This window comes from Ips typographus, linkage group LG1, assembly GCF_016097725.1.
Source record: "Ips typographus isolate SLU linkage group LG1, UJ_Ityp_2.0, whole genome shotgun sequence".
In the NCBI taxonomy this organism is placed as follows: Eukaryota; Metazoa; Arthropoda; class Insecta; order Coleoptera; family Curculionidae; genus Ips; species Ips typographus.
Genome location: NC_138422.1, coordinates 2,762,517 through 2,788,978, shown reverse-complemented (window position 1 = coordinate 2,788,978; position 26,462 = coordinate 2,762,517). Strand labels below are relative to the sequence as shown.

The following is a 26,462-nucleotide window of genomic DNA, read 5'->3' as shown; positions in this document are numbered from 1 at the left end:
TTAGGTTAGACAGGGTAAAGTAAAGTTAATTAAGAACGTATTTGAGGAGAAGCGTTTATTTGGGTTCGTGCCGTGGGTGACTTGTATTAGTAGTTGCCTACCAGCTTAACTGGACAAAAAATAATCATTGATTTTCACGTCTGTTATCTGTCAAAACAAAGCGCCATCTTTACAACTAGCTGTCAACAAAACTAGTTTCTCTTAAATTTTTGTCGCGAGTGGGTGTACTTGTGTTTTTGAAGCAGTTTTTTGGATAATCAACCCGAATTCTAAGGTAAAATCCGGCTTTTTGTTACTATTACATCCCCAGACACATTTGCGACATTTTCCATCAATATTCACATCGAATTTCATTGATGCTTTTCTCTTATTCTCCCAAGTCTGGCTCAGATTGCCAGTGATTCATGTCTGGATACAAGGAGAAAGGGATGTTATCTTTGATTTTCCCGTTTCTAGGCCTCTTGAACTGAATTTAATTACGCGTTTATTATCTGAAGATGTTCTATATTTAAGTTGCCTGTGATTTATGATTGTTGTTCAATGGTTTTTAGTGTTGTTGTCACAGAATAAACAAAGAACTTGAGTAAACTGGTGAAGGCCAATAAAGAAAAAAAAACTAATTGGGTAGCTGTATTTTAACTTGCCTATCTCAATCTTATATTAGCTTTTTTTTATTTTGATGAAAATTAGTTTTCTTATACTTCTATTCTATAGATTCCTTATCACACAAACAGGTTTACTAACAAAGTTTGTCAATAGCTAATCTAGAAGCCCTCTACAATCTATCTACTACGTTTTTGAGAATATACTGATGAGTAAGCGAAATAATTTTGATATTATAATAATAATATCAAATGCAGAAGGAAATTGAATCATCTTTACAGGAAAGGAATTCTGCTTATCTCCTTTTCTGTGGGCATGCAGAGCAAACAGTTTGTTTGCTCTTCTCCTGGCTTATGGGGTTAAGCCAGCAGGATGTGTGAATTTCCAATAAATGTCTTAACTGAATTTGAGGGTGAGTCAAGGACTCCAACTGATTGAGTTTTAGATGTTTTTAAGTGGTATCTGTCCTTATAAAACTAATAATTGTTTGTTAAGTACCAATAATTATAAATATTGTGTCCATTACTGTCACAACCTTGAACTTGATTTACTTTGGCAATACTCAAGCAGTCAATTAGCCAACAATTAGATGAATCATCATAGGTTAGTAATTAAACGCCTGGTGTCAGTGTAACACAGAAGCTTTCTAGAGAAAATCATCTGGGGAGTGGATTCTGAGACAATGCAATTGTCAGAGCAAGGCCGTAGCGAGAATAAATTTAGGGAACGAATTTTGTGGGGGTCGTTTTCTCCCTAGGGAAACGTAGCCGCACCCGCCATCTAGCGCACGCTCATCGATCGAGGAGGCGGCGGCGGCATGCCGGCAATCGCTTGTTTATTGGCTCTGGCCAATGAGAGATCGTTAAAATTTACGGCGCGCATTTCAAAAAATGTTTTCTCTAAGTAACCACTGAAAGAATTTTTGTAAATGACTAGCATGTCATGGTTTTTTCCTGGGGGTTTTTTCTCCCTCTATATTGGTTATTTTTAGTTGCTTTATTAAACTTCAGCATGCAACGTACGCGTGTAAATTCTCCTAGAAAAGGGCAGGGACCCTTGTCGTGTGTGGGCTGGGGGTGCGTGAACGGTTTAACACAGTTTGCCGGCTGCAAAACGGCAAAAAGTATCCCGTTTCACAATAAGAAAACCTTTTAAGCCCCTTATATGCAAAACATATACTCTTACATAGTTACCAGGGTGTTTTAATGATAAAACTTGAGTTCCTATGTATGACTTTGGAATTCCCATAAGTGTATGTACAGGGAAAATCAATGTAAATTAGGATGACGTCACTAATTTTACAGGATTATACAGTGACAACCAAAATTGAACATGTATGAAAACTTTACAGGGTTGGTCCTAACAATGAGCAATGAAGGCTATTGACTTAATAGATTTATATGTGAAATATATACCTAGATAATTCTGAATAATTTTGACGCTCTATCGAGTGTGCCCAGTAAATTTGACGTCATTTGACAGTTGGTCAATTACGTCATTGTGGTGTCAAGTTTGCAGCCTTTAAAATACCAAACACATTACATTCGTCATTACGGTTCTTCTATAAAGGACATCTGAAATTTTCTGTGTGTTAACAGACGCCATTATTGCTTTTCTGTCTGAAACAACTGAAAATACACAATGTTTTGCCGACGTTGAGTGAAATCAGATTTTTGTTAAACAAATTTGGTCTTTATTGTAATTTTTTACAAAAAGTTAGTGAATTGAAATGTTTAGCATGTAAACACAGGCCGGCATTCGTTTTCACGCTCCATGGAGCGAGCAGCGCGTTTTTGACGTCACTATGACGTAATTTAGCAAAAGCATAATTTAACCAACTGTCAAATTACGTGATTGTGACGTCAAAAAGGCTCTGCTCCCTCCTCGGAGCTTGAAAACGAATGCGGCCATTGTATTTGTTTCAGCACCGCCTACTATACTAGAAAGCCTAGAAGGTGCTTGTCAAAAATTCCAATATGGCGGAAATAGTGCTGACAGTTTGCGTTTGTTTGTATTGTGGAAATTGAGTTTTTTGAGGATTAGATGAATTTTTACGGTTTAAAATCAAAACTTGAGGTTATTTGCGTAAGTTATTTTTGTTTGCTGCCGTTCATAAGTTTTACAAGCCACATTGTAACAGCAATTCAGGAAAAGCCCAATCGTGTAAGTTTTTTACTTTACAAAAAACCGGATCTAACTTAACAGTGGTTGAACACTTTGAAGTGGGATGATTTTATTCTAACACTATACTTAATGGTAAGTACAAGTTCTTTCTAGTACAGTAAACTTATTAGGTACTTGCTACATGCACAGGTATGTGAGTTACATTTTACAGCATCCTTCATAGTGAGAGCAACAAAAATAATTTTGAATGAATGTTCTTGGTAATAACATAAGAACCATTTACCAGTTTTACTTACCTAGTTTTAAGGATTTACAGATTTTCTTGTATTGAACAGTGTTTAAACTAGTTTGCTGTGTGTTGTACTTTCCAGGACAAATTTGTTTAGGCTGGACTTGATTGTGTATAAAAAGCTCTATCTATACAGATCTCGATCAGGAATGAACCTTTCTTTGATTTTTCACTCACAACTTGCAATCAACTACACGAAATAATAAAAAAAAAACAACATACAGACAAACTATAAAACATGTCTTTGCTCTGTCCTGTCAATGTCAGAGGTCTGTCATCTGTTGCCGAGATCAGCGGTGTTGCCGATGCACCCAGCTGATCTGGGGCGGATGTCAACGCGCAAGTAAGGTTAGGTTGGTGTAGCATTTGTAAGATTAGATTCAAACTAGAGTAATGACTTTCAATGAAGTGACAGTTTACTTTAAAAATTTAAAGGCAGACTTCTTAAGTTGGTTATTTGATTAATGTTAATAGCAACAATAATTTAAAAAACACTCAATTAATTAGCTTCATTTAATTTCCATTTGTCCTTGGCCCTACCTCAAAAATATCCATAAAAAACGCCCTAGTGATCCAAAGGGAACACTGGGGTTACTCCCTTCAAGTGTGGGGGGGGGGGAAAAGCTAATTACAGGAAGTGAAGGGGGATTACACGTATGTTTATGCATGTCCCTATAACTGTACGATTATTAAGACTTCAACGTCTTGAAGCACGTCCCGTGAATAAAACGATTTCAGTTTATTTGTTCCTGTGGGCCAGCTGGTTTTATTGTTTTTAACAACCTCTTAATCGTCTAAACAGTTTACCGACGGTCCAAACCCTTCTTTTACTATGTATATCCGCATATGACGTAATTTGTTTTTGTGTCTTTTATGACGTGCAAACTGAATTAAACCAAAAAATTTATCAAATAATAAAATTATGCCACTATTCCCTAGCATTTCACTATTGTTTGTATGTTGGTTTACTCCACGTTCTACAAATCTTTTAGTAATCTCTAACAAAGTATACAGGGTGAATTAGACCTATTGTGCAAGCAATTATTTAACCCTGTCAATTTGCCATTTTTTTAGTTTTATTTTCATCAGTGTACATTTTTTCTCCTCTTTGTTGCTCTTTATATGAAAACAACCATAGTTGATTTTAAAGTTGAGTAATGTCATAGTGCTGTAAAATAACATCCGAGTTATGCAATATGCTAATAAAAGGAATGAGACATTTTTATAACGTGGAAATTCGTTTGTAATGAGTTGGAAAATTACTGAAATTTTACTCTCGCTATTGTAACAACTAATAAGCCCAAATAGCCTCCTAACGAGATTTTTCTGGAAGTGGTTGAAAAAGCAAATTGGTGATGTTTTATCCTAACTTTAGCTAATGTTCCGAGCATTTTCAAGCATATTATGTAGGCCCTGCCATAGCCTTTTCAAGAAAAGAAAATGCATGCCCGGAATGGCGTTGACAGTAATTATTTCTAGACTTTAAAAGGCAAAACCGTTTTGGAAATCCACTCAGACTTCTAATGTCCGCATTTACATAATTCATTTTCTGTTATTAGTGCGGCTTAGACTTTTTCAATTTGCCGTCGTCAAACTTTTAATGGGTCCTCATTATTGAATGCATCGATTTTCCATCCAGGTGGAAAAATGATTGGCAGGTACGCTCCGATATTTCCCAATGAAAATTTCATTAGCAACGGAACAAGTTTCTGTTATTTTGATTGAATTAACCTGGTGGCAATTAAAGAGACCTGTTGAGGAGGATGAATACTTGTACAGATTGTAATACTGTTGGTGGTGGGTTTTCTACAAGTTTTGAAATCTTGCTTATTGTTTGCTTTTTTTTGGTAATTAATAAAGGATTAAATGTGTAGTTCTTCCTATAAGTCAGCATCTTATTATCTTAATAAAAAAAGTTGTTGCAAGAATAACACAAATTGAGATATCTGGCACCACTGCTCAATTCTGTCCGGTCTGTCAACTGAAGGAACGTCAACTCGAATCCTTCATGGAGCGAGTAGAGTGCAACATTATATATGCTTGACAAAGATGGAGAAAATCATTAGTCACATGTGTTAACTAATTTGACAGTTGATCAAATCACTATGTTGATGGCACTGGTGGTGAAAATAGTACAAGAGCAGCAAAAGCTGCACAGACTTATGTTCTTTCATGAAATTTTCAGGAATTCCTAATTTAACAATGACTATATTTTACCAAGAGTTTATTTTACCAATAACATACGGTCTTTTGTCTCAAAAAATGCCTTTTTGCATACAAAATACCTTGAAACGCCTTTAAAATACCTCACAATGCTTCTATTATTGCTCAAAATGCCTCATAGTTATATAGGCAGTTTTTAGAATTGCCTAAAATGCCTAAAACTACCTTGAAATACCACAAAATGCCTTTAAATTATTTAAAAATTTTCTAATGTTTACACATTTGTGGCATTGTTAAATTTAGTTATTTATAAGTCCCCTGGTATTGAGATAATTCGTTTTCGCGCTCCATGGAGCGAGCAGAGCGTTTTTGACGTCACGATGACGTAATTTGACAATTGGTCAAATTATGGTTTTCCCAAATTACGTCATCGTGACGTCAAAAACGCTCTGCTCTCTCCATAGAGCTTGAAAACGAATGGGGCCAATGATAAATCTTGATGAAATACATCCTTAAAATTATTTTTTTCTGGTCACGTGACAGTTTTTAGGTTGGATTAAGTAGCATGTCTGCTTTTACAATTTGTACATGACTTTTGTCAAAATGTCGATAAGGATTAATGATTCAATAAAAATTACTTCCTCTACGTGACTGTTTTTCCAAATTTTAAAGACCCAAAAGCTTAAGATAACGTTTTACCACTTGATTTGACGTGCCCAAGGCTTCAAATTGATTTTCTAAGGTCAGGTGACTGTTTTTCCAAATTCTGACAAACAAAAAATATTTTGCGACGTTTGCACGAATCTTCTAACTGTCATCGTAATCAAGTTAGCACGTGTCAAATAAAAACAGTTATCATTTAAAAGAAACAGTTGAAAATTTGGCAATTTATATTTAGACAGTAGTAAAATTGTAAGAACTACGTCACGTGACTTGATAATTCAATTTTTGAGCTTGCAACATTGTAAAAGCTACTTGATATTGTCAAAAACGGTCACGTGAACTTCAAAACGCAGTTTAAACTTTGAAAAATGGTAAATTAAATTTAGACAGTGTTGTTAAAACTTAAATTGCAAAATACACGTTACGTGACGTTGAAAATGCATGTTCTTGCAGCACTGGAAAGGCCAGTTGACATCTGTCAAAATTAGTCACGTGACCTTTAAAAATGTGGTTTAAAATTTAAAATTTGATAAATCCTACATTTAGACAGTTGTAAAAGCTAAAATTGTAGGAGACACATCACGTGACTTTGATTATGCCATTTTAGAGCTGTCAACACTGTCAAAGCCAACTGACACTTGTCAAAAACAGTCACGTGATTTTAAAATGTAATTTAAATGTTGATCATTTGGTAAATTAAATTTAGACAATTGTAAAAGCTGAAATTATAAAATACACGTTACGTGACGTTAATAATACAATTTTGAACGTGCGTCTCTGTGAAATCCAGTTGACACCTGTCAGAAACAGTCACGTGACCTTAAAAATGTAGTCTAAATTATAATAATTTGTAATGAATATTGTTTCAACTCAATATCATGTAACAAATATTTCACCATAATAATTACATGTGCCTACGCTGTTCTGTCCAATTTTCAGTCAATTTTGTTATATTAATACACTGCATTTTGAAATATACAGACAATGCCTCAAAATACTCTCAAATGCCTTATAAATATCTCAAAATGCCTCGTAATACCTCATAATGCTTCGTAATAATGGGAAAGTGCGTGCTCGACTAGTTTCGGACATAAAATCATCAGAAGCTTACAAAATACTTAAAACTTAACTTTAAAGTAAAAAAAATGCGTAAATTCCTGATGATGGGGCATTTCTATGGTATTTATACACCACTGCAAGATAATGGACTATACTTCTGTTACTTCAAATTAATGACTATCTTGTCTATATTAATTGATGGTGTACCTCTTATGTAAACCAGGGAGTAATGCATTTCTAAACAAAAGTGCCTGTATATTGGCCATTATACCTCGTTTGACCACCTCGTATACATTACATAACAAATTCTCTCAACTTAAAAATGGCAAGACCATTTCGTTCTCTATTAGCGGCATCCTGATGAAATTATTTAATTTAGAGTGTGCCGATGCAGTTCCGACGATTTAATACTGTTTGCAATGTAATCAGTTAATGGATCGTGACAACTTTTACGAACGCGTCTGCTAATTAGATTAAACGCGCCTTGTTAGGGCTCATAAAACATTTCGAAAAAGGTCAGAAATCCTCGACAGATTCCCCTTTTAATTCTACGTACAAAAAGAAATAACGCCGCTCACATCTGGCAGGACGCTTTTATTTGAACTACAACGACAGGCAATCCCAGATTTACTCGGTACAGAACCGAACTTTCTGTTTTTTTTTTAGGTACTCTGACAGTTTCCAATGATATAAATCGGATCAGCTGATTGAGGTTAACATTTTTGGTGAAAAAATGCAGCAAACTGATAGCAGCTTTTTTGACCAATCACAAACTACGATGTTGCACAGTGTGGTGTAAACTGAACCAGTCGTTTTACCTGGCATACACACCAAATCATCATAGTATTTATTTTGACAGTTGTCCGGTGACAGTTTAAGTCAATAGTGGACTAGTGTAATGTGTCAACTGTCATATACGTTAAAATTTTGAAATTATGCTTGGTGAAGCCTAAAGGATCCAGTGTGAGAGACAAGATGGGTTTTACTGCTTTATGGTGATCAGCTTGATAGTTGTCAGGTAACCTAGCCTAAGTAAATGGTGTTATAGTGTCACGTGACAACTGTTTTACACGTCAAAATTTGATCTGAAACTTGTAACGAGATGATGCACCGCCCTCTATACTAGAAAACCTAAAATGTCAAATTCACGGTTGGACTTTTTCCTGAATTGCTGTTACAATGTGGCTTGAAAAACTTATGAACGGCAGCAAACAAAAATAACTTACGCAAATAACCTTAAGTTTTGATTTTAAACCGTAAAAATTCATCTAAACCTCAAAAAACTCAATTTCCCCAATACAAACAAACGCAAACTGTCACCACTATTTCCGCCATATTGGAATTTTTGACAAGCACCTTCTAGGCTTTCTAGTATAGTAGGCGGTGGATGATGCGTTTATCAAACCTGATGGCGTTTACACTCTAGTAAATCCACAGTGCACATTAGTTGGCGAATTGGTTGGTGTAAACTCATTCGATCATCTGTTTTATATTTGATTTATTGGTTTTATAATTGATTATTTCCTTCATTGTACCAGCAGCCAATCAAATTCCGAGAACCTTTCTAGTTCCACCAATGGAAACCGTTTTATACTGATTAAACAGTTTAGCCAAAGTCTAGTATTCTCTACAGGGTGATTCCAAAGGTGGGATTATTTTGCTACAAGCGAAAATGGTTTAAAAAATCAGTGGCGTACTACTATTTTTCAAAACGAACTATAGGCGCGCCATTTAATCTCAAGTTTGGCAATTATCATGAAACTTTAGTTTTTTTTACCTAATTTTGATATTATTCTGTATCTCTCGTAGCGTTAATATTCCAAAAAAGTGCCAAAAATCACAAATTTTTTAAGGTTCGTTCTCTGGTTCTTGTGTTACGATTATGTCACTTATAACGAGACATAACTTACACTGCACCTACTAGACTATGTTTACACAACTTGACAGTCAGTGGAACCTACTTTATTGCACGTTTTAGTGTAAATTTACCCAATCGATTACGTCACTTGACTACACCCAATAACAAGAATGTACGATTATTCACTTAATCGATTATAGTTTCACTGATTTGGATAACGATTAAGGGATTTATTTTTTCCAGAAATAAACGATTAACGGTTGTAAATAAGTTTCCTAAAGTTGTGCAAGTAACAAGATAGTACTTGATTGTCTGAAAACGGTTTTAGACAATTAAGTCATCTCTTCACAGCACAGGTTCGATTAATTTAGAATTATTGAACAATTTTATGAACATTTTCATTTAACTGCGGGTTCATCCTATATTGTCATAGTCAAATCAAGTAGCAGTACTTTTGCAGTTTGAATAATATTCTCAGAAAACACAAACTAATCCTAAACATTCACTGTTCCAGGAATGATCACAATGAATGTTTTACTTTTAATTTAACAAAAGTTAAATACAAGCGCTGAAATATTCTAAAAAGTCACACTTTTGGAATATAGTGTGTGGACGACTTTATTAATCTTCAACTTTCTAATTATCAAGAAATTGTAAATTATGAGTAAATATTCTACTGTCAACCGGACTTTTTGGTTTCTTTTGCTCCTTTCTGCTATGTTTACATTTTTATTTTACAATGTTATTGGAGACTAGTCCGGATCTGTTAGGGATGTACAAATTGGTCTCGGGGGCCGGATGGTTTGAATAACATTTCGTACCGGACAATAAAGAATTTCGGGTTTCGATGTTTCCACGGATCCACTGTCACTTTAAAGGGATTTACGACGTTCGAAAAACGGTATTTTTCCGTACGATTTACCACGTCCCAGTAAACAATGCTTTCTGGTGGGGCGCGTTGAAAGAATTACACCGGGAACTTAGTCTTTCAACGTCCATCATTTACTCACCAATCCCCATTTCGTGATAATTATAGAAAGTTTTCGAGAAGACTGAAAATGATAGGAGGAAGTTTTGTTTACGTAGCATTATCAGAAAGACGAATATTCTTGTAACCTTGCCTATCTGTTTGTCGAGTTGGATATGGATTGTGAATAATGCTGGTAAATTGTACTTTGTACCCTATTACTGGGTATACGTTTTGTTATTGTTAATTTGGTGAACAATCCAACATTTTTACTAATTATTAAAGAGAATCATGATTAAAGCAAACTTTGATTGCTCCAGACTATAAAGGCCCTTATTTTGATTAAACTGAAAGAATAATGGATACCTTTTTCCCTCATCAATTTTTAATATTCACTTCTCATTCCTTAACAAAGTGTAATACAAGTATGACTTCAGCAATTGTTTTTAACCACAAACGTTTCACAGGTTTAAAAACATTAGTAATTATTACTCACATTGCTTCACAGATCTATTACTAGTTACTTATCATGAACAATTTTTGAGTTATTTAGCACTTATTATGTTTTTGCGGGAAAAAAGAGATAACGTTTACACTGAATGTCAACATAGATACTAAAGAGCAATCTAAGATTGTTGGTGAAATTGTCGATTAATTATGGAAAATCAAACAGAAATAAGATGACATAACAATGTAATAAACCCACCAATAAACTTGTATAACTTAGTAGGTAACTCTTTCATAATATAACAAAACCATCCAGTTCATACAACAAAACAAAATAGTTTGCATTATGTATTTATGGCTGGTTTAGTAAACAAAATAAGGTTTTGGTAACATCTTGTTGACCATGTGTGTCACTATTAGAAATACAGCCTCTGGCGGAGAATTTTGAAGTTAGGATTTCGTACAGTTGGTCGTCATTAATCTGCATTTTGTAAGTCCATGGACTAGTTAGATTGGCAACAATGTGAGAGGACTAAAAACGGAAATTTCTCTGTAATTAATTTTTTTGCAGTAAATTACTGAAATTTGTCGAAAAAAATCGCCATACAAAAATTGTGGTATAATACTGTATTTTGTAGTTATATTTTCTTTTTTTAAGAAGTTATAACTTTGTTAATTAACATGTTTTGTTATATTGTCTGGTTTTAGACTGGACTATATAAAGTAAATGTGCTATGATAATGTTTACGCTTCGAAAGCTTATATCTGGGTAGAAGAGTACTGAAATTGTAAACAGTCCAGTTGATTTATCAGTTTGAAAGCAATTTTTATTTATCTTGGGGTTTCTTGACTCCGTCCCCAGTTTGTTACAGTTGTTGGCATGGATTATTTGTTTGATTTTTTCAAAATGATTTACTACATTTCAGTATTAGTGAAATTGTGTAAATTTTGCTTCAATTCAATTTTGTATACTAATACGACTACTGAAAAATTGATGGGAAATCTAGGTCGTTCAACAACCCCAGGTAATTGACTTTCTCTTAATAAACTCCTCCACCCAAGCCCGATATCCTTTTTATTGACAGCTGACGAGGGAATAAAACGGGAAGTCAGGAAACGTTCAGTTTCCTGTTCATGTTGTCACTCGCTCGCGCTTCTTGCTATTTTAGGTTTACTCGATCTGGGTGTATAACGATTTCTTCTTTACAGCGCTGCAATATAACGTCAACGAGGAAAGCACGGGCGGCGTCCTGACAATGGTGTGAGGCGCCAGCCGCCCCGCCACCCTTTTTGGACGCCCGTTAGCGATGGGCGGCCGTTCCGACGATACTTACCGCCCGCCGCGGTTGGCCGAATGGCTTCATCGACTGCCCCACGTCAACGCCACCTTCCATGATGTGGACAGCTCCTTCAATCCTGACTCTCCTGTTTACTTGGAGGTTAGTGTCTTACCTAACTAATAATATTGTTGTTATCTATTGTTGTATGTATCTTTCATTAAGCAATTATAAATTAAAATGAGAAAACTATATTGTTTTGAAAAAAAACATTCTAAGAATCCCACATGTTTTGCATGCAATAAATGCTTTTTTTTCGAAATCTGAATAATTCATCGGTTCGTTTATTACTGCAACCAACAATACACCAGGTTCACATCTGCTCGTGGAAGATGTGGCAACATAGCGCAAGTCCCAACTGACAGTCGGCTAAACATTTTGAGGTTAGGAATTTTAAAAAGTTGAAAAACCGCAAAAACTTCAAACAGAAGAAATAAAAACTTAATTTAGGGTTGTTTAAGTTTATTAATTAGTGTTGTTATTGCGAGACCTTCGTAGAATTTAAGATTTTTCTTCACCAAACTGGAAAACTTGCAACATTTGGTGGTAAACAAAGGCGGAAAGTTCCAATCAAACTTTGGCTTGGGAACAACAACCACATTCAATTTAAATTATCTGGAACGAACATCACAGATAGGTGCATTCAAACGAGTCATTAACAGCCCAATACCAACGTTTCAAGAATTATTCCATAAAATTTGCAAGAAAGGAAAGGCAATGTGTGTATCCTGGGGACTATTAAATCCTAAAGCAGTGTTTTAACTTATAACAGAATTGTTGGTGTTTAATGAACATGTTTTTTCAATTTCAGTTCAATTTATTGTAAGAGCAGGTAGGTACCTCAGTTAAAGAAATTATCTAATTTTATGATTGTTTCTGAAGAAAACTAGACTTCTTAGATAAAAAAGAAACTTGAGTGTACTTTTTAAAGATTTTATTTGTATATTTCATAATGTGTAAATAATACAATTAAAATAGTAATTTAACCTACTATCTGATGGAAAAGTATTTAACAGTAGCACCATCTGTTTCTAGCCTTATAGTCAGAGAAGATACAGCAAATTTATGTATTAAGTAACTTGTATCTTTCTAATATTACCTGAAACTTATTAGAAATTTGTTTTTTCAACACTCTGCATATGGATTTTGATAACACCATTATAACCATAGTTTCAAACACCTTTTGTTCAGTCTTTTAGAGCAATTGATAATGGGACTTTTTAAATTTGGACCCTTTCAAAGCATGATAAGCAAACTCCAGATTAGGCAAATAAAAGTACCTGAAACATAAGCTATTTAGTATTAGCAGCTCATTAATACCTCTACCAGAGTCTTTTTTATAGTATTAGGTAAATCACCTTGTCAGCTTCTGCTAAATACACCTTACTCTATATCCATGTTTCTTCGAGAACCACTGGCTTGAATAAACTTGGTTTTTGTAGTGTTCTTGTAAAAATTCTTCTTGGGAGTAAGTAAATATATGGGCTGGTCATTGTGACAGTGTTTTCTATTAGAAAAGTCATCCTTTTCTGTTCCACAAACTCTAGTTCCTTCAGAATGTTTCACTGGGCCCCTTGATAGTTGTAAAGTGTATTAAGAAGGTGGCATTTTCAAAACTGACTACCGAAACACACACTCATTATCTAGTCTCACACGTAGTATACTATTTGTAATAAGAGTCTAAAAGACTGAGTGAAAGTTCCTATGTTCTAAAAGATGCTAAATTACCTATCCTGGAAGTGGCTTCACCCACTTTTCCCAAGGGATTTTAATGAATTCCTCTACTGTTTAATGGAATTCTTGTCGGATTTCTACTGTATCAAAGCTTGCTTCAGAGTCATGCATGAGGGGTATTTTCATTAATTATCATTATTAAACTTTTTTAATAAATTCTAAATTAATACTACCAAAATTGACTTCAACGCGTGGAACAGGGCCTTACATAGAATAACTCAAAGTAAACGTTCTTCTTAAATAACTTATTTATATTCATGCATGCGGTCGCTTCCGTCTTAAATATCAAGGGTTCCGGACACGAAAAAAAAATTAAAACGAGGCCCTTTCCGAGCTTGGTTTGAATAAAAAAGGTGGCCGGCGAGCCTCGATTAGTATGCGGATTGGGTGCAAAACCAGGAAACACAAAAGACCTGTTGGATGGGCGCTTTCCTGTCCTTACGGGCCACTCGTGACTACCGCGAATTGTTTCAGGTTTTTTTCTATTTTCACCGGTGAACGGAATCGCCATTTATCGATTCAGTTTTCTCTTTTATTCCCAAGGATCCGTAATTTTGCTAGTTTACCGTAAATCACGACATGTGGCAGGCCTGATGATAAGTGGCGTAACAAGTTGCGTTCTGTTTATTTTTTCTGGGTTTAGTGTAAACCGTTTGTCAACCGCTCTTTTAAGAACACTCAATTATCTCTATTACTATTGTGGCTAAACATACACTGTGGTGCTTAAAATGTTTAAGGTGAGACTTATAGGCAATCTCACAGTTCCAAAAAAATATTCAACCCCTGTGTTTATACTGCATTTTGCTACTAAAACAACCAGGACACAGATTAAGGGCTTTGCCAATAAACTTCTACCTTAAATTACTTGGAGCTGCATTTTGTAAGTCCAGGGACTAGTTGATTATCTTGTCTCTTTTCTACTTTAATCAGCCTTATTGATTAATTTCAACCACAGTTATATTCTAAATAATGTTTCAATCTACTAAAAAGGTTACAGTTTTTAAACTAGGCAAGTGCTACAAGTTTTGTATACATTTTAGCACTTTATTAAACCCCTTTTGAAACCCCCGTTTCAACAGCAAATTCAAAAACAGAAATTTTGCAAAATATCTGAATGAAAGCAATGTATATAAAATCGATATTTTTAAAATAATTACCTAATTATTGTATTGCAGAGTTTGGGAATCCTAGCTTCGGCCCCAGCTGCCTGGCTAATACTCACCCTGCTCATTCTGTTGCTCTATCTGCTAACGCGATGCTGCGACAGGAAACCGCGTCACGCCAAGTCAATTTCGGCCCTCAAAGTCACCCTGGCCGTTATGTCAGTCCTATGCTGTGCTGCTGTAAGTACTAATTTTTAGTTTGGTACAGTTTGCCTATAATAATTGCTACTGTAATGGATTTTTAGGTGGGACTAGGGCTGTACGGAAACGACGACCTGCACAACGGTATAGTGCAGACGACGAACCAGGGTCGACAGATCGACGGTTTAATCATGAAAATCAAAAATCAAACGGAATCGATCGAAAGATATTTGAGGGTGCAAGCCGGCTCCGACTTCACTGGAATTAGGTGAGACAGCACGCAAAGTGAAAATTGCACTGTTCTTCTAGTTTTAATAAAAACTAGTATAATACTACAACTTTGTGTATGTTTATAGAGCCATTTTTGATGAAACTCCTATGAACAACTTAACAGTGCTGAAAACGGCCGAAGAACATTTACGAAGATTAATAGACAACAATACTCTAGCAGCCAATGCTGCCGCTGATATCAGGTAAGAAATTTCTAAAGCTGTATTCGACTTGATTAATTTCTGAATTGTACAGGAATCCCTTACTGGCTTTGGATATAATCCCCAAGATTCAGACTGTGGAAAAAGTGGAGACGATCAGATGGCCGTTCACCATGGCAGTTTTAAGTGTGCTTTTAGTGTTGTGCGTGGTGTTGTTAGTGGGCGTTGCCCGACATAACCGATGCGCATTGATAGCTTTTTCGGTTTGCGGTCTGCTGGCTGTCATAGCTTCCTACTTGTTGTCAAGCATCTATTTAGGTAGTGGTTAAGTTTGTTTTCAACTGGATCACCACGTAAACGTTGTGGATTTTTTTTAGCGAGTACGGTCGCTTTAAGTGACCTCTGCATGGCTCCAGAGAAATTCATTGAAAGTCAAGCTACCACCGAACTGTCCAAGGACATTCTACGTCACTATTTGAACTGCGAAAGGGCCAGGGCAAATCCTTTTACACAGCGTTTGCGCGAAGCCAAGACCACTTTGGAGAACATGCGCATCGAGTTGAGTCTACTGAAACCTTTAGCATTTCAACTTTTTCCTAAAAAAGGTTTGCAGTTTACCTACCACCTAAAAAACAGATTGTTAATTGTAAAATTTCAGGGTTGGAGCAAAAGTTCAATTCATTGAAAAACGAAATTAACTCGGCGGACAGTACCGGAACCCAATTGACTGCTTTGGTAGACTGCAGGACGTTGTACACGCACTATTTACTGGGAGCGAGGGCCTTGTGCAACGTCGGTTTGTTGGGTTTAGCCCTGATGTTGGTTTCGTCAATCCTGGCTGGTGTTATGATGACGATTCTAGTGTGGGTAGACTCGCACACGTGGATTTACATCAGGAAAAAGTAAGTTGCCTTTTTTCTAATGCTTCCAAGTGAAACTTGGAAGTTACTGTTCTCGCGGAGTGAGTTTACCCGTGCGTCACGAAGGCTACGTCATTTATAATCATATGAATCAAATCAAGTTTTCGTCACGTTTAAAATTTTGCGTGTATTGTCAGTCAGAAAGTAGAGATCTTTGGCTGCAAATTTGCACTAAAACAACCGTTTGGATCATAGAATTCCGTCTAAATTTGAAACCTAATTTATTTACCAAAATTCGCAGAGATGTATCCCCAATATGTAGTAATTCTTTAACTTTAAGCTCTTGATTTAGGTTCTGGATGGTTACATGTTTCTCTAAAATAAATACAACAAATTAAAAATTCAATAAGACATTCTGAGTGATGCTGTAGTATCTCATATCTCATTTTCAGGTTGCAATCCACTAATTTTATTTTAAACCCGCTGGAAAACATTTTAGACGCTTATTTTATTTTTTCTATGACTTTATTATTAATATGTTTGAAGAAATTTTTATAAAAAATCTATAATGCGACCTAAAAATCTCAGTCTCTAGAAGCAATGAAATGTTAATAGATGTTTCTTACAAAAGTAGATATATTTTACTATTATTAACATACTATCGTTGTACATATCATATAATGTATTTCGAACATCCATTTTAATGCTTTCAGATAAATCAGTGGTCTTGACCCGTCGATAACGTCTCGATTTAGGTTTTCTAGGTGAGGAAATCATAAGATTACTTGCTTGCTTTTCCCGAATCGAATAAACAGTTTTGCGGGAAATTTTCAAAGCAGCTAGAGCTCGAATCAGCTAAGAAAAGGCCACAGGCGTCATCAAACGATGATGTCACGATCTCTGTACGTCTCGCTTTAAATATTGCTGCTCTCGTTACTTTCCAAGTTGTTGCAGCCAGTCAGTGGCGTGCTATTATTTTATCAGTAAAATGAAACATTTTCGTCGTTTTTAATAAAGAAAATAAAAGACAACAAGTTTTTCAAAGGAATGGAAACTCCTTCTGCTTCTTTCTTCATAAATTGTAAGACGTTACTGACGATTTCACGGCCTTGGCTGTATATGATAACACCTTTCTTTCCAACCTTTTTGAAAGACATTTTGACAAAATAACGTTTTTTATTCATAACACTATGTGAACTTCAACTGCGACCATCAACAATACAACCAAAACACCAGACTAAAACGGAACCTAACCTAACCTAAACCCCTAAGTCTCCCTGTCCGCCACTACATTTTTTTAAACTTGGCAACACCGTTTAGAGTGCCGGCTAGTAAAAGCATATAAAAAGGTCCAAATGTCCCTGGCCGCTGCCGCATCTGTTTTAATTGTGTCCAAGTAAAAACCGTGCTACGTTGCCAAGTGGCTTTTTGACCGCTTAACAATATATTTTCGGGAATATTTTAATAGGACGCCTCTGATTATATCTAATGCGACGGCAACTGTAGAAGGAGAAAGAAATAGTTTTAAAAACTGCGTCATTGATGATGCGGTGGCCTTTTCTCATCTGATTCGAGCTCTACAACCTTCTAGTATCAAAAAAAATACATCAGTAAGAATATGTAAGGTCTTAAAATTTCATATTTTCTTCCTGAACAGATGATAAAGCTTCTAAAGGTCCTCCATTAGTTTTTTCCAATTCAAAATATTCACATAGGTTAAGAACTAACTGCTGGGCTTGTCTGTAGAGAATTTTTCCAGGCATTTTCTAAAAAATACTGTAATAGTAAGTAATTCCGAATTTAGGAAAAACCAAATGGCTAAATAAAAACCATAATAGACACTCCCACTTTTTTTTCAAAACAGGTTAGTAAATGTGCCAATTTTGGTTAGATCGTGACAGCCGACATAAAAATATTAATAATAATATTATGAAAGTACTTACAGAATGTTAAAAGCATAGAAACAATAGCTCTTAAAAGAATTGTGGTGGTGTGGTAAATAGAAAACTTTATAAATGATTAACAACACAAAGAAACGGAAAAGAATTAATAGTAAACAAATCAAATAAATTTCGTTGGTTGTCAAACTGACAATGACTGAAATAGAAGCGCTAATCAGTAAATGTTTTTTTTTGGAAGACATTCACTTAGATATTTACCCTTTCTGAAAGTGAACAATAGACAAGGATGAAGTCAATAATGCATGTCTACTTCTAAATCACAGGGGGATGACGTACGGGTAAACTCAGACCGCGAGAACTTATTAGTTTTGAGAATGTCTTTTGAAATGCTTTGTGTTTCTTGATAATTTTTTTTTTCAACTTGTTACAGGAAAGATTATCAGCAAGTGAACGAAGCCGATCCCTATTTGCCGGCACCAGCTGCCAGTCAGGCGATCGCCGCGAGGACGTTGCAACGCAGCCAAGGGCAGTCTCCGGGGGCTCCCCCCGATACACCCCCGCCAAGTTACGCGCATGCCGCCAGCCTTAGGCCGCCCCCCATGCATGTCAGCCCGACCGCTCCGTTGCATGAGGCCGAATTCTTGTTACCGTACACTTTCATTTTTTTTATTTCTTTATTATTTCGATTTTTGAAACGTGCCCGTTTTGTTCTCGTAGCGTGACAGCGAAAATGGGAACAAATAAGGCGGTTCAGTGTCGACTGGTCTTAGTAGATTCGTTTGCAACAGAACGAACTCATTTACGTCAGAAAATTACTCTCTATAACTTTGATTGATATGAAGCATAATTGGATGGAGGTTATAATGACGTAACTGTTTTCTTTTTCCTCTGCAAACGATATTTCGCTTTCAGTGTCGGTTTCTATAATTTTTCCCAGTATTTGAGGTGGCTCACAGCTTCTCGTTTGAACGTGGACTTGTTCATGCACGTACCGCATAGATCGTTTATTTTTCGGGATGCCTGTAGGGGTACTATGTAACTTGATAGATATAGAAACAGAGATTTAAACAAGGCAGACTTCTAGTAGGACATGCAAGTCAAAGTGAGATGAAGAAAGAAATTTCTTTTCTATTCCCTTACATAGTTCCACTGCTGACGTCATTGTTTGGTATTACCTGCCAATATAAATATGTTGGTGCTTCAATTTCTATTAGAAAAAGTTTTTTACTCAGGAGCTTCGTTTATTAATTAATAATAAAATACAATAAGTAGTTTACCAAACTTTGAACGTTTCCCATTTAGCGATTGTTATTTGTGAAGTTTTTTAAAATATCAGTTTGGTTTAAATTTCTCGTTTTTTCACTTCATTCACTAGTCATGAGCAGTTCACTTTTAGAAAGTATTGTCTGGATGGAAATATAGTTTGTTCAATAGAAGTAAATGTCGATGAACGGTTTTAAGAGATATTTCAATAATTTACTCTCATTTGCTTACAAGGCATGGAAGAAAAATCTGTTACTGCTCTTTGATACTAAAATTTTTTGTTATTGCTCCACACGGTAAGTTGATTAGCAACGTGGCAACAAAAATGAAAATTTTTTGATAGTCGGTGTGTGTTAAGAAGTTTTTTCCATGCTAAGTTAGGGCATGATTAGGCTGGAACCGCACGAACCCAACAATTTGTGGCGTAACCATTGCCGTACAACGAAATTTTTTATTAATTTGTGTAAATTCGAATAAGTATTAAGTATGGATACTTGATGAAGTTTTGAGTCTAGTGAAAGCAGAATTTAAAAAAATCCTATTTCCAAAGAGTAATTTTTCTGACATAAACACTTTTCTGCAAAAACTGGATTATCTTGTGATTTTGCCTTAAATAGCTAAGAAAAGTCATCTTTTAATTCAGTCTAAAATGTTTTAAATTTGTAAATTTGTGGTGATGAATTTGCGTGTAAATTTAAATTTGTAATAATAATAATTGGGCTGTAAATACTTACAGCTTTTATGTCTGATACCTTACTTTTTATAGGTATAGGAACAAGGAATTAACAAAATACAAGGGGTTTGGTTTGAAAAAAATTACTTTTTGCCATTTTTATGTTTAGCGAAAAAGTCATTCTATTTCAAAAACCCTTGTATAATGTACGACAAATTTTCTCACTCAAAACCATCATCCAGGACTCTCTTAAGGTACCTTTAAAATCTACATTTTCTGCTACTCCCAGCGGCGTAATAATACAAATTTTATTCTAGCCATGTTTAAGGAAAAAAAAATAGAAAATTAATGAAAGTATTAGAAACGGTTATACAAAAACAATTAAAATGAAATAGCGGATCAAAAAGTATGTGTCTCATTTAAAATATCTAAGCAGCAATGTTGCGTGATTGAAATTTTTGATCGAAACATCAAAAGTCATAATCTAGGTAAGCAAGCTTTGAAAAAAGTCTCGTTTTCCAGAAATGTCTATTACCATCACATGTAACTATACATGTATTATTACTAATTTCGCAACAAATTGTTGTGGTCAATACGTTTCCAGCCTTTAGTTGATGTGTACGAAACAGTGGCCTCCACATTTTAGTACTTTTAAGCACTCTAGAACAGTCACGTGACGGTCTAATAACTAACTTTCGATTTTATATCTTCTTAACAGGGACGGCTGTGATACCAGAGCGCAAGAACAGCAGAGGGGTGCCCACATGGCCCACCTGCGCGGTCACACCTTAGGTCGCTTACCATCTCACCATCACCATCACGAATCGATAAGCGGACCAAACAACGGCAAATACGCTACCCTGAGCAAACAGTGCAAGACACTAGAAAGCTCAGATTTCTACTGAGATAGGTGCGTACATAATAATAGTTTGCGAAACTCTGAAATTTACTAACATTTTTTTTACTGTATTTTAGGCATGCCTGCAAGGACTTCCCAAATTTTAAAAGTTTTAAGTTTGACCAATCGCAACAACAGTCAAAGGACCAACAACAACCGCCCGCCCAGGGACAAGACGTTCAGCGTACCGCCACGCTGGGCAAGTATTCGTCTTTGGGACGGCGTCCGTTGCCCCAAACGCCCGACGAGAAGGCCAGGAACAAGCCGCCCATGCCCAAAGTGCCGCCCACTATTTCCGGCACTATACCGGAACCGGCCTTAAATCCAGCTAACTTCAGGTGGGTACTGTTTGGTTATTTGCGTTGACATTTAAAAGGATAGATGCGGCTAACCAAAGAGAGAGAAAGGGCTAAAACAGACAATTTAAAGTTTTCATGTTTTATGCAATACATTGACAGTTCTTGAGAAAGTGTTCTTGTTACTAACTATCGAATCACGTCACAACCGTTTCGGCAATTTGTATGTTACTTACAAAGTTTTCAAATTCCATAGCTGTATGTCTCTTTTTGTCACTTAAAACCAGAAGGCAAACTCCGTAACGATGTAGGAAATAGAAAACGCAAAAAAATAGACAAGGAAGGAAATGTCTTTCTACTAACTGTTGGTACTCTCTAAGCTATTTTCTACCACATTCAATTAATCCCCAACCCAACCTTATTGACACAATGTTGACACTGACGAGCATAAACGTTAAAAAACGAAACATTTGAATTTTAGGAAACGACGGAAAAGAAAGATTGACAAATACAAAATTTCATAGCCCCAAGAGAGATAAAATCATAGCAAGACCTCATTTGGTCTTCTATTTTGCACGACCCGAATAGCTACGTTGAGTGCCGATCTTCTCCAATCGAAACGTAGACAGTACCATATACAGGGTGGTCCAGTTTTAAATGTCAATAATTCACCATTCCATAGCCCATTAAAAAATAAGTTGACATGCATTATGTCATTTTCCTGAAAAATGCTTCCTAAGAAAAATACAGTCCTTCAAATTTTCGTGTTTTTTGTCATAACTGTCAAACCGTTGTAGCAATTTTGATCAAATTTAGAACAAGCACTTATGAAATTAATACTTAATATGAATGACGTTTGCCAAAATTCTCCAGTAGCGTAGATACAGGAAGATGGATTGATTCTTTACGTCACTGGATATTTTTACTTGTCCAATTTGACAACATAAGTACTTCTTAAAAAATTCTGATTTGAAGCGTCGTTTACGAGATAATTGAGTTATTACGTTCAAGGACCCAAAATCAACCCAACTTAACTTAAAAATGTCTTGAAAACAGTGAAAATTTACTTAAGAAGCTTAAAAAATTTCTTTGTAGCCAGTTTTCATAGTTTCCAAACAAATTGAAAGACTTTAGTTTTGAAAATTGACTTAGAAACCAGTAAGTTTTACTTTGAAGGTGAGTGAAAAATGACTTAAAAGGCTTAAAAATTGTCTTTTGACCAGTTTTCACAAATTGAAAGATTTTAGCCTTTAATTGACTTGGAAACTGTGAAAATTGACTTAAAAGGCTTAAAAAAAACTGTCTTTGTAGTCAGTCATTATAGTTTTCAGATAAGTTGAAAAACTTTAGTAGTGAAAATTAGGTTGTAGTCATGAAAAACTACTTTATCTACAATTTTTTACTACAAATTCACACATTTCAACTTTGACAATTGACTTGGACACAAAAAGTAACTCTAAACCAATGAAAAGTGACATCAAAAGCTTAAAATTTCCGTTTGAAGTAAGTTTTCATAGATTGAAAATACATTTCAATATTTTAGTCTTGAAAATAGTCTTTAATACAGGATATTGACATTAGATTCATAAAAATTGACTTGAAGACTAACTTTCCAGGTTTGTTTACTTTGCTTTTCATTTTCTTAGAACTCTGGGCTATTTTTAGGGCTTTAAAACTGCTTTCAGCTAGGAAAATCGAGTTTTAGGCTTATCTTCACCAAGTTTTTGACATAGGAGCCTTAAAAAACTATTTTTACATTTTCCATAGTCTTAAACATGCCATTTCACGCTTTGTCAGTATTAAATTGACTTCTAGACGCTTCACTTTGCTTTAAGACTGAAAAATCGAATTTTAAACAATTTTTTCTAGTAAAAATTAAGTTTCAGACTCTTCATTGATGAAAGTAAACAATTTTGGCATTAAATGCTACGATTTTTAGAATTAAATTAGTCCAAAAATTCGGACTGTTACCAGTGTTTAATTGAATAAAAAAAAATCCTGATTTTTGACTATTTTCAGTGTCAAAAATTAACTCGTAAACCTCACAGATGACCAGATTTGAATGCTTTTGAACCATTTTAAAGTAAAAAATACAATAACCCAAGTAGACATTTTTGTCAATTTTGAATAATATCCAGTGAGCGTAGAAAATAAAGACTATCCCCTATATCGACGCATTTAAACAATTTTGAAGGTCTGTGTCTTCCTTAGGAAGCGTTTCTTCAGGAAAATGACATAATGCATGTCAACTTATTTTTTGATTGGCTATCCATTGGTGAATTATTAACACTTAAAACTGGACCACCCTGTATTACGATAGAGAAGGATCTTCTATGATCTATGAGCAAAGAAATTTCCTTGCTTCACTATTTTTGCTCAACTATTCGTTACAGAGTTTGCTGTGTGTTAGGTTGTTATTACATTTTTTATATGAAGGGCATTGTGGTCAAAATGACTGTTTATGAAACAGCTATTATTGCAATCGAATATAAGACAATGTACAATTTGACGTTTCACTCATCAATAGGTCGCTTCAAAGAGGCGCATGGCAAGAATCGGTGAGCAGTTTCCAGCCGGGCAGTCAGTTCCGGTCGTTGCAGCGCAGCTGCGCGCCAACAACCGGAAGCGGCCAGGCTGCGCAGTTCCGGTCCGTTAAGATTCAGGAACAGCCCCAAGTTGCGGGGGATGGTATGTACGCCAATGGCGACAACGAACGTCAATTGTACGCCGTCACCGAGCTGTAAGAGTTGTCGTGATTGGTCACGATTTTTTCCTTCGATTGATAGTCTACGGGTTGATCCCGTAGAGGTTTTGTTTTGGTTTCGTATTGGGAAATGCAGGCATGATTCGCATCCATAGCACCGGTGTTCATTTCTATTGTTTCTTTACAATTCTATTATTTTTTTAGCGTGTAGGTTCTACTAAATAGTTATACATATTGAGTATGTATCTAAAGATATTAAGAGTGTTTGTATAAAAGTGTGTGCGATTGTTTTTCAAACTATACAAAAATTGTTCTGTGCGTATCAGGATCACATCTTAATGGCTTTTAAATTTTGGTATATTTTAAGTGTATAACAGGTGGCTTAAAAGATCGTCACAAAGGAATATTTAAACGTAAAACAGCAATTTTGGGCTACCAATTTTTATTATAGTTAAAACACGAATTTTTCCTACGGTTATTCCAAAAAACAATTAGGGAAATTTTATAGGTTAAGGTGATAGTTATTTAAGGAACGTTTAGAACAGTGAATCTCGGACGTTGACGACTGAGTACAGCTGTGCCAAATACGACTGATTTAATAATTCATTCCAGCTTGAAATAACCAAAAAAGAAAAACGCCCTCTGGTACACGTTAAGATGCACTTTTAGAATTGAAGATGGGATCAATCAAAGTCGTCTTTACCACTCACTTTAGGATAAATATTTTTGCTCAACGTGGCAACTAGTATTTATAAAATGACAGAAAAATTACCATCACTCTCCTATAATAATGACTAGTATTAGATATCAAGCAATGTTGCCATTTTACTTTGTCGTGGCGTAAACCTGATTAATAACACCTAACAATGGCTCCTGACTGCTATCTTATGATGTAAGGTAAGTCCACATGTGCAGCACTTGCGTAAACTCTAGTACAGTGAGTCATTTATAATTGGTCAAGCTGCTTTTTTGACCAATCACAAACAGGATTGACACAGATTTCTGTAAAAATCTGGTCTACACTGGATAGTTTGCCTTGTGTTGGGGGGGGGGCAGTCATACACACAAACTATAACATCACAAACCTAATTTAGCCAAAAGCAAGCACACTTATTGGAGCTCAAGAAAACAGAATAAACGTAGTCAACCAAACAGAACAGTTTACATCTAAATTTAGTTAGTATAGTCGATGTTAGGGTAACGAGAGCTCATCTTTTTATATAGGTTGGGCGCGTTAGTACTAGATTGGAAAAAATCAACAATAAAATCATAGTAAAGCTTTACAGTTCCTCTACATTGAGGTTCTGTCTAATTTTGTACAAATTCTGTGTCATTAAAAAAATATATAATATATTGAGGTATAAGTAATACAACTTGAATAACTGCCAAAGAAAATTTTTAGCATGAATGCGGTTTTTATATTAGGAAATGAACTGTTTAGGTTCAATAAGTAGTATCAGAAACTAAAATACATATAACAATTAAAGACATATATTCCACTTGACTTTTACACCCTCTTCACTGTTTCTAATGATTTTCAGCTCCATTTCACTTGGCCCTCATACGTATAGTTGAAATAATTATTACTTATTATATAAATGTTTAAACATCGATGTACGAAATAGGAATTGTATAGTTTACACATTACCAACCATATTATATTATTACTATTATTGTCGTATATTAATTACTTGAGCTTTAATATTATTTTTTGTACATTTACTAACTGTGTATTGAAGTATCCTTCAGGAATTGTAAGATAAAAGTTTTTCCCTTATATATTTTTTTTTTGTATTTATTTCAAGTTTATATAGCATTAACATTGCGTTTGATGTAAAGTTTATGTAATAAAAAAGTAACTGAAATGTAACCTGCTGTATTACTGGACCTTGCTTCCTCCATAGTCGTAACCGAGCTTTAGGAAATTTTGAGCCACTACGTTGAAGGTTAGGAAGGCTGTGCCACTGGTTTCCATTCTAATCACTAAAAATAATTCAAATTTTTTGTGATTTATATAGGACATGAAATGCTATTTTGTTAGCCAAAAAATAAATACTCAACAGTTGTTTCCCGCAGTACTAGCCAAAACTTTAGGTTGCAGTAGTTCGGGTTGGTACCCAAAGAAGGAACCGATATAGCCTAGCAACGAGGAAGCTCTCGGTTTAGCCAGGTGCATTTCCAAGTTGTGGCGACCTGGTTTGATCGGCATGTGACACCTTCCATAACCCTCCAAGGTTCTTTCTCTGTATAGGCTCAGCACTATTTGAGGCCCTAAAATTTTATTTATGTTATTATGCACCCAAGTGTTACTATCAAATCTGAGCTTAAGCTACATTAAAAGTTAGTGCAGTCGTCCATTATTAGTTTACCAGACCAGCAAATGGATGACAGTTTAGTATAGTCCAAGTTTTTTTTTTCCATTATGTCTTCAAAGAATAAACAGTAAAAGAGTATACCTACTTACATCCAAAAGGATTGGTGCTCCTAAACTGCACATTGACCGGAAAATTAAACACCACTTTGTCGTTGTTGTTAACTGTGTTGGCTATTTGAGACAGCCCCGTTTCCAAACCACCGACAATCTTCCAGTCCGGTCCCATATAAAATTCATACTTACTATGGTAAGAAGTGTTGGCGGGCGCCATTACGTCCGCGTATTCAATTTGGCCTGTGATCGAAAGTAAAAACGTTCCGTCCGACATTGTTTATCGACTGGTATTTGTATTTTCCCTGCTTGGTGGTTGATTTGTTTGTATTGTACTTTTGCATGTTTGAAAGTCGAGAACGCCGTTGTTAGGGTTGTCAAATTTCAAACTGTATTGTAGGTAGTGCTTCAACGCACAGAGCTGTGATTTACACTTGACCACTGACTGATGCTGTTACAAAAA

The 26,462-nt window shown here is 35.4% G+C and overlaps 2 protein-coding genes and 1 long non-coding RNA gene across 3 annotated transcripts; 2 read left to right on the top strand and 1 right to left on the bottom strand.

Moving 5' to 3' along the window:
• The first annotated feature begins 147 nt into the window (after positions 1-147).
• tty (tweety) lies at positions 148-20,791 on the top strand. Its single transcript, XM_081992008.1, has 11 exons — positions 148-274; positions 11,385-11,612; positions 14,420-14,587; positions 14,653-14,816; positions 14,905-15,021; positions 15,074-15,297; positions 15,357-15,584; positions 15,638-15,881; positions 18,171-18,389; positions 20,395-20,586; positions 20,652-20,791. Exons 2-10 carry the CDS (start codon positions 11,481-11,483, stop codon positions 20,579-20,581), a joined length of 1,683 nt encoding a protein of 560 aa, XP_081848134.1. The 5' UTR covers positions 148-274; positions 11,385-11,480; the 3' UTR covers positions 20,582-20,586; positions 20,652-20,791.
• On the top strand, positions 20,654-25,444 carry LOC145737893 (uncharacterized). Its single transcript, XR_014180520.1, has 2 exons — positions 20,654-20,912; positions 23,398-25,444. It is a non-coding gene; the product is annotated as an uncharacterized LOC145737893 (long non-coding RNA).
• Positions 24,314-26,373, bottom strand: LOC145737840 (B9 domain-containing protein 1-like). The gene is made up of 3 exons (XM_081992682.1): positions 26,039-26,373; positions 25,636-25,845; positions 24,314-25,557 (listed from the first exon to the last, which is right to left on the bottom strand). Exons 1-3 carry the CDS (start codon positions 26,274-26,276, stop codon positions 25,454-25,456), a joined length of 552 nt encoding a protein of 183 aa, XP_081848808.1. The 5' UTR covers positions 26,277-26,373; the 3' UTR covers positions 24,314-25,453.
• Between the last annotated feature and the right edge of the window lie 89 nt (positions 26,374-26,462).

What these genes read in the sequence shown, in the direction of transcription:
- LOC145737840 (XM_081992682.1), bottom strand. Translation starts at nt 26,276, where the DNA reads ATGTCGGACGGAACGTTTTTACTTTCGATCACAGGCCAAATTGAATAC. An exon ending in GAGCACCAATCCTTTTGGAT is followed by an intron (nt 25,846 to 26,038) that starts GTAAGTAGGTAT and finishes ATAAAATTTTAG; the next exon opens with GGCCTCAAATAGTGCTGAGC. An exon ending in TAGTACTGCGGGAAACAACT is followed by an intron (nt 25,558 to 25,635) that starts GTTGAGTATTTA and finishes AATTATTTTTAG; the next exon opens with TGATTAGAATGGAAACCAGT.
- tty (XM_081992008.1), top strand. Translation starts at nt 11,481, where the DNA reads ATGGGCGGCCGTTCCGACGATACTTACCGCCCGCCGCGGTTGGCCGAA. An exon ending in TCCGACTTCACTGGAATTAG is followed by an intron (nt 14,817 to 14,904) that starts GTGAGACAGCAC and finishes GTATGTTTATAG; the next exon opens with AGCCATTTTTGATGAAACTC. An exon ending in AATGCTGCCGCTGATATCAG is followed by an intron (nt 15,022 to 15,073) that starts GTAAGAAATTTC and finishes TGAATTGTACAG; the next exon opens with GAATCCCTTACTGGCTTTGG.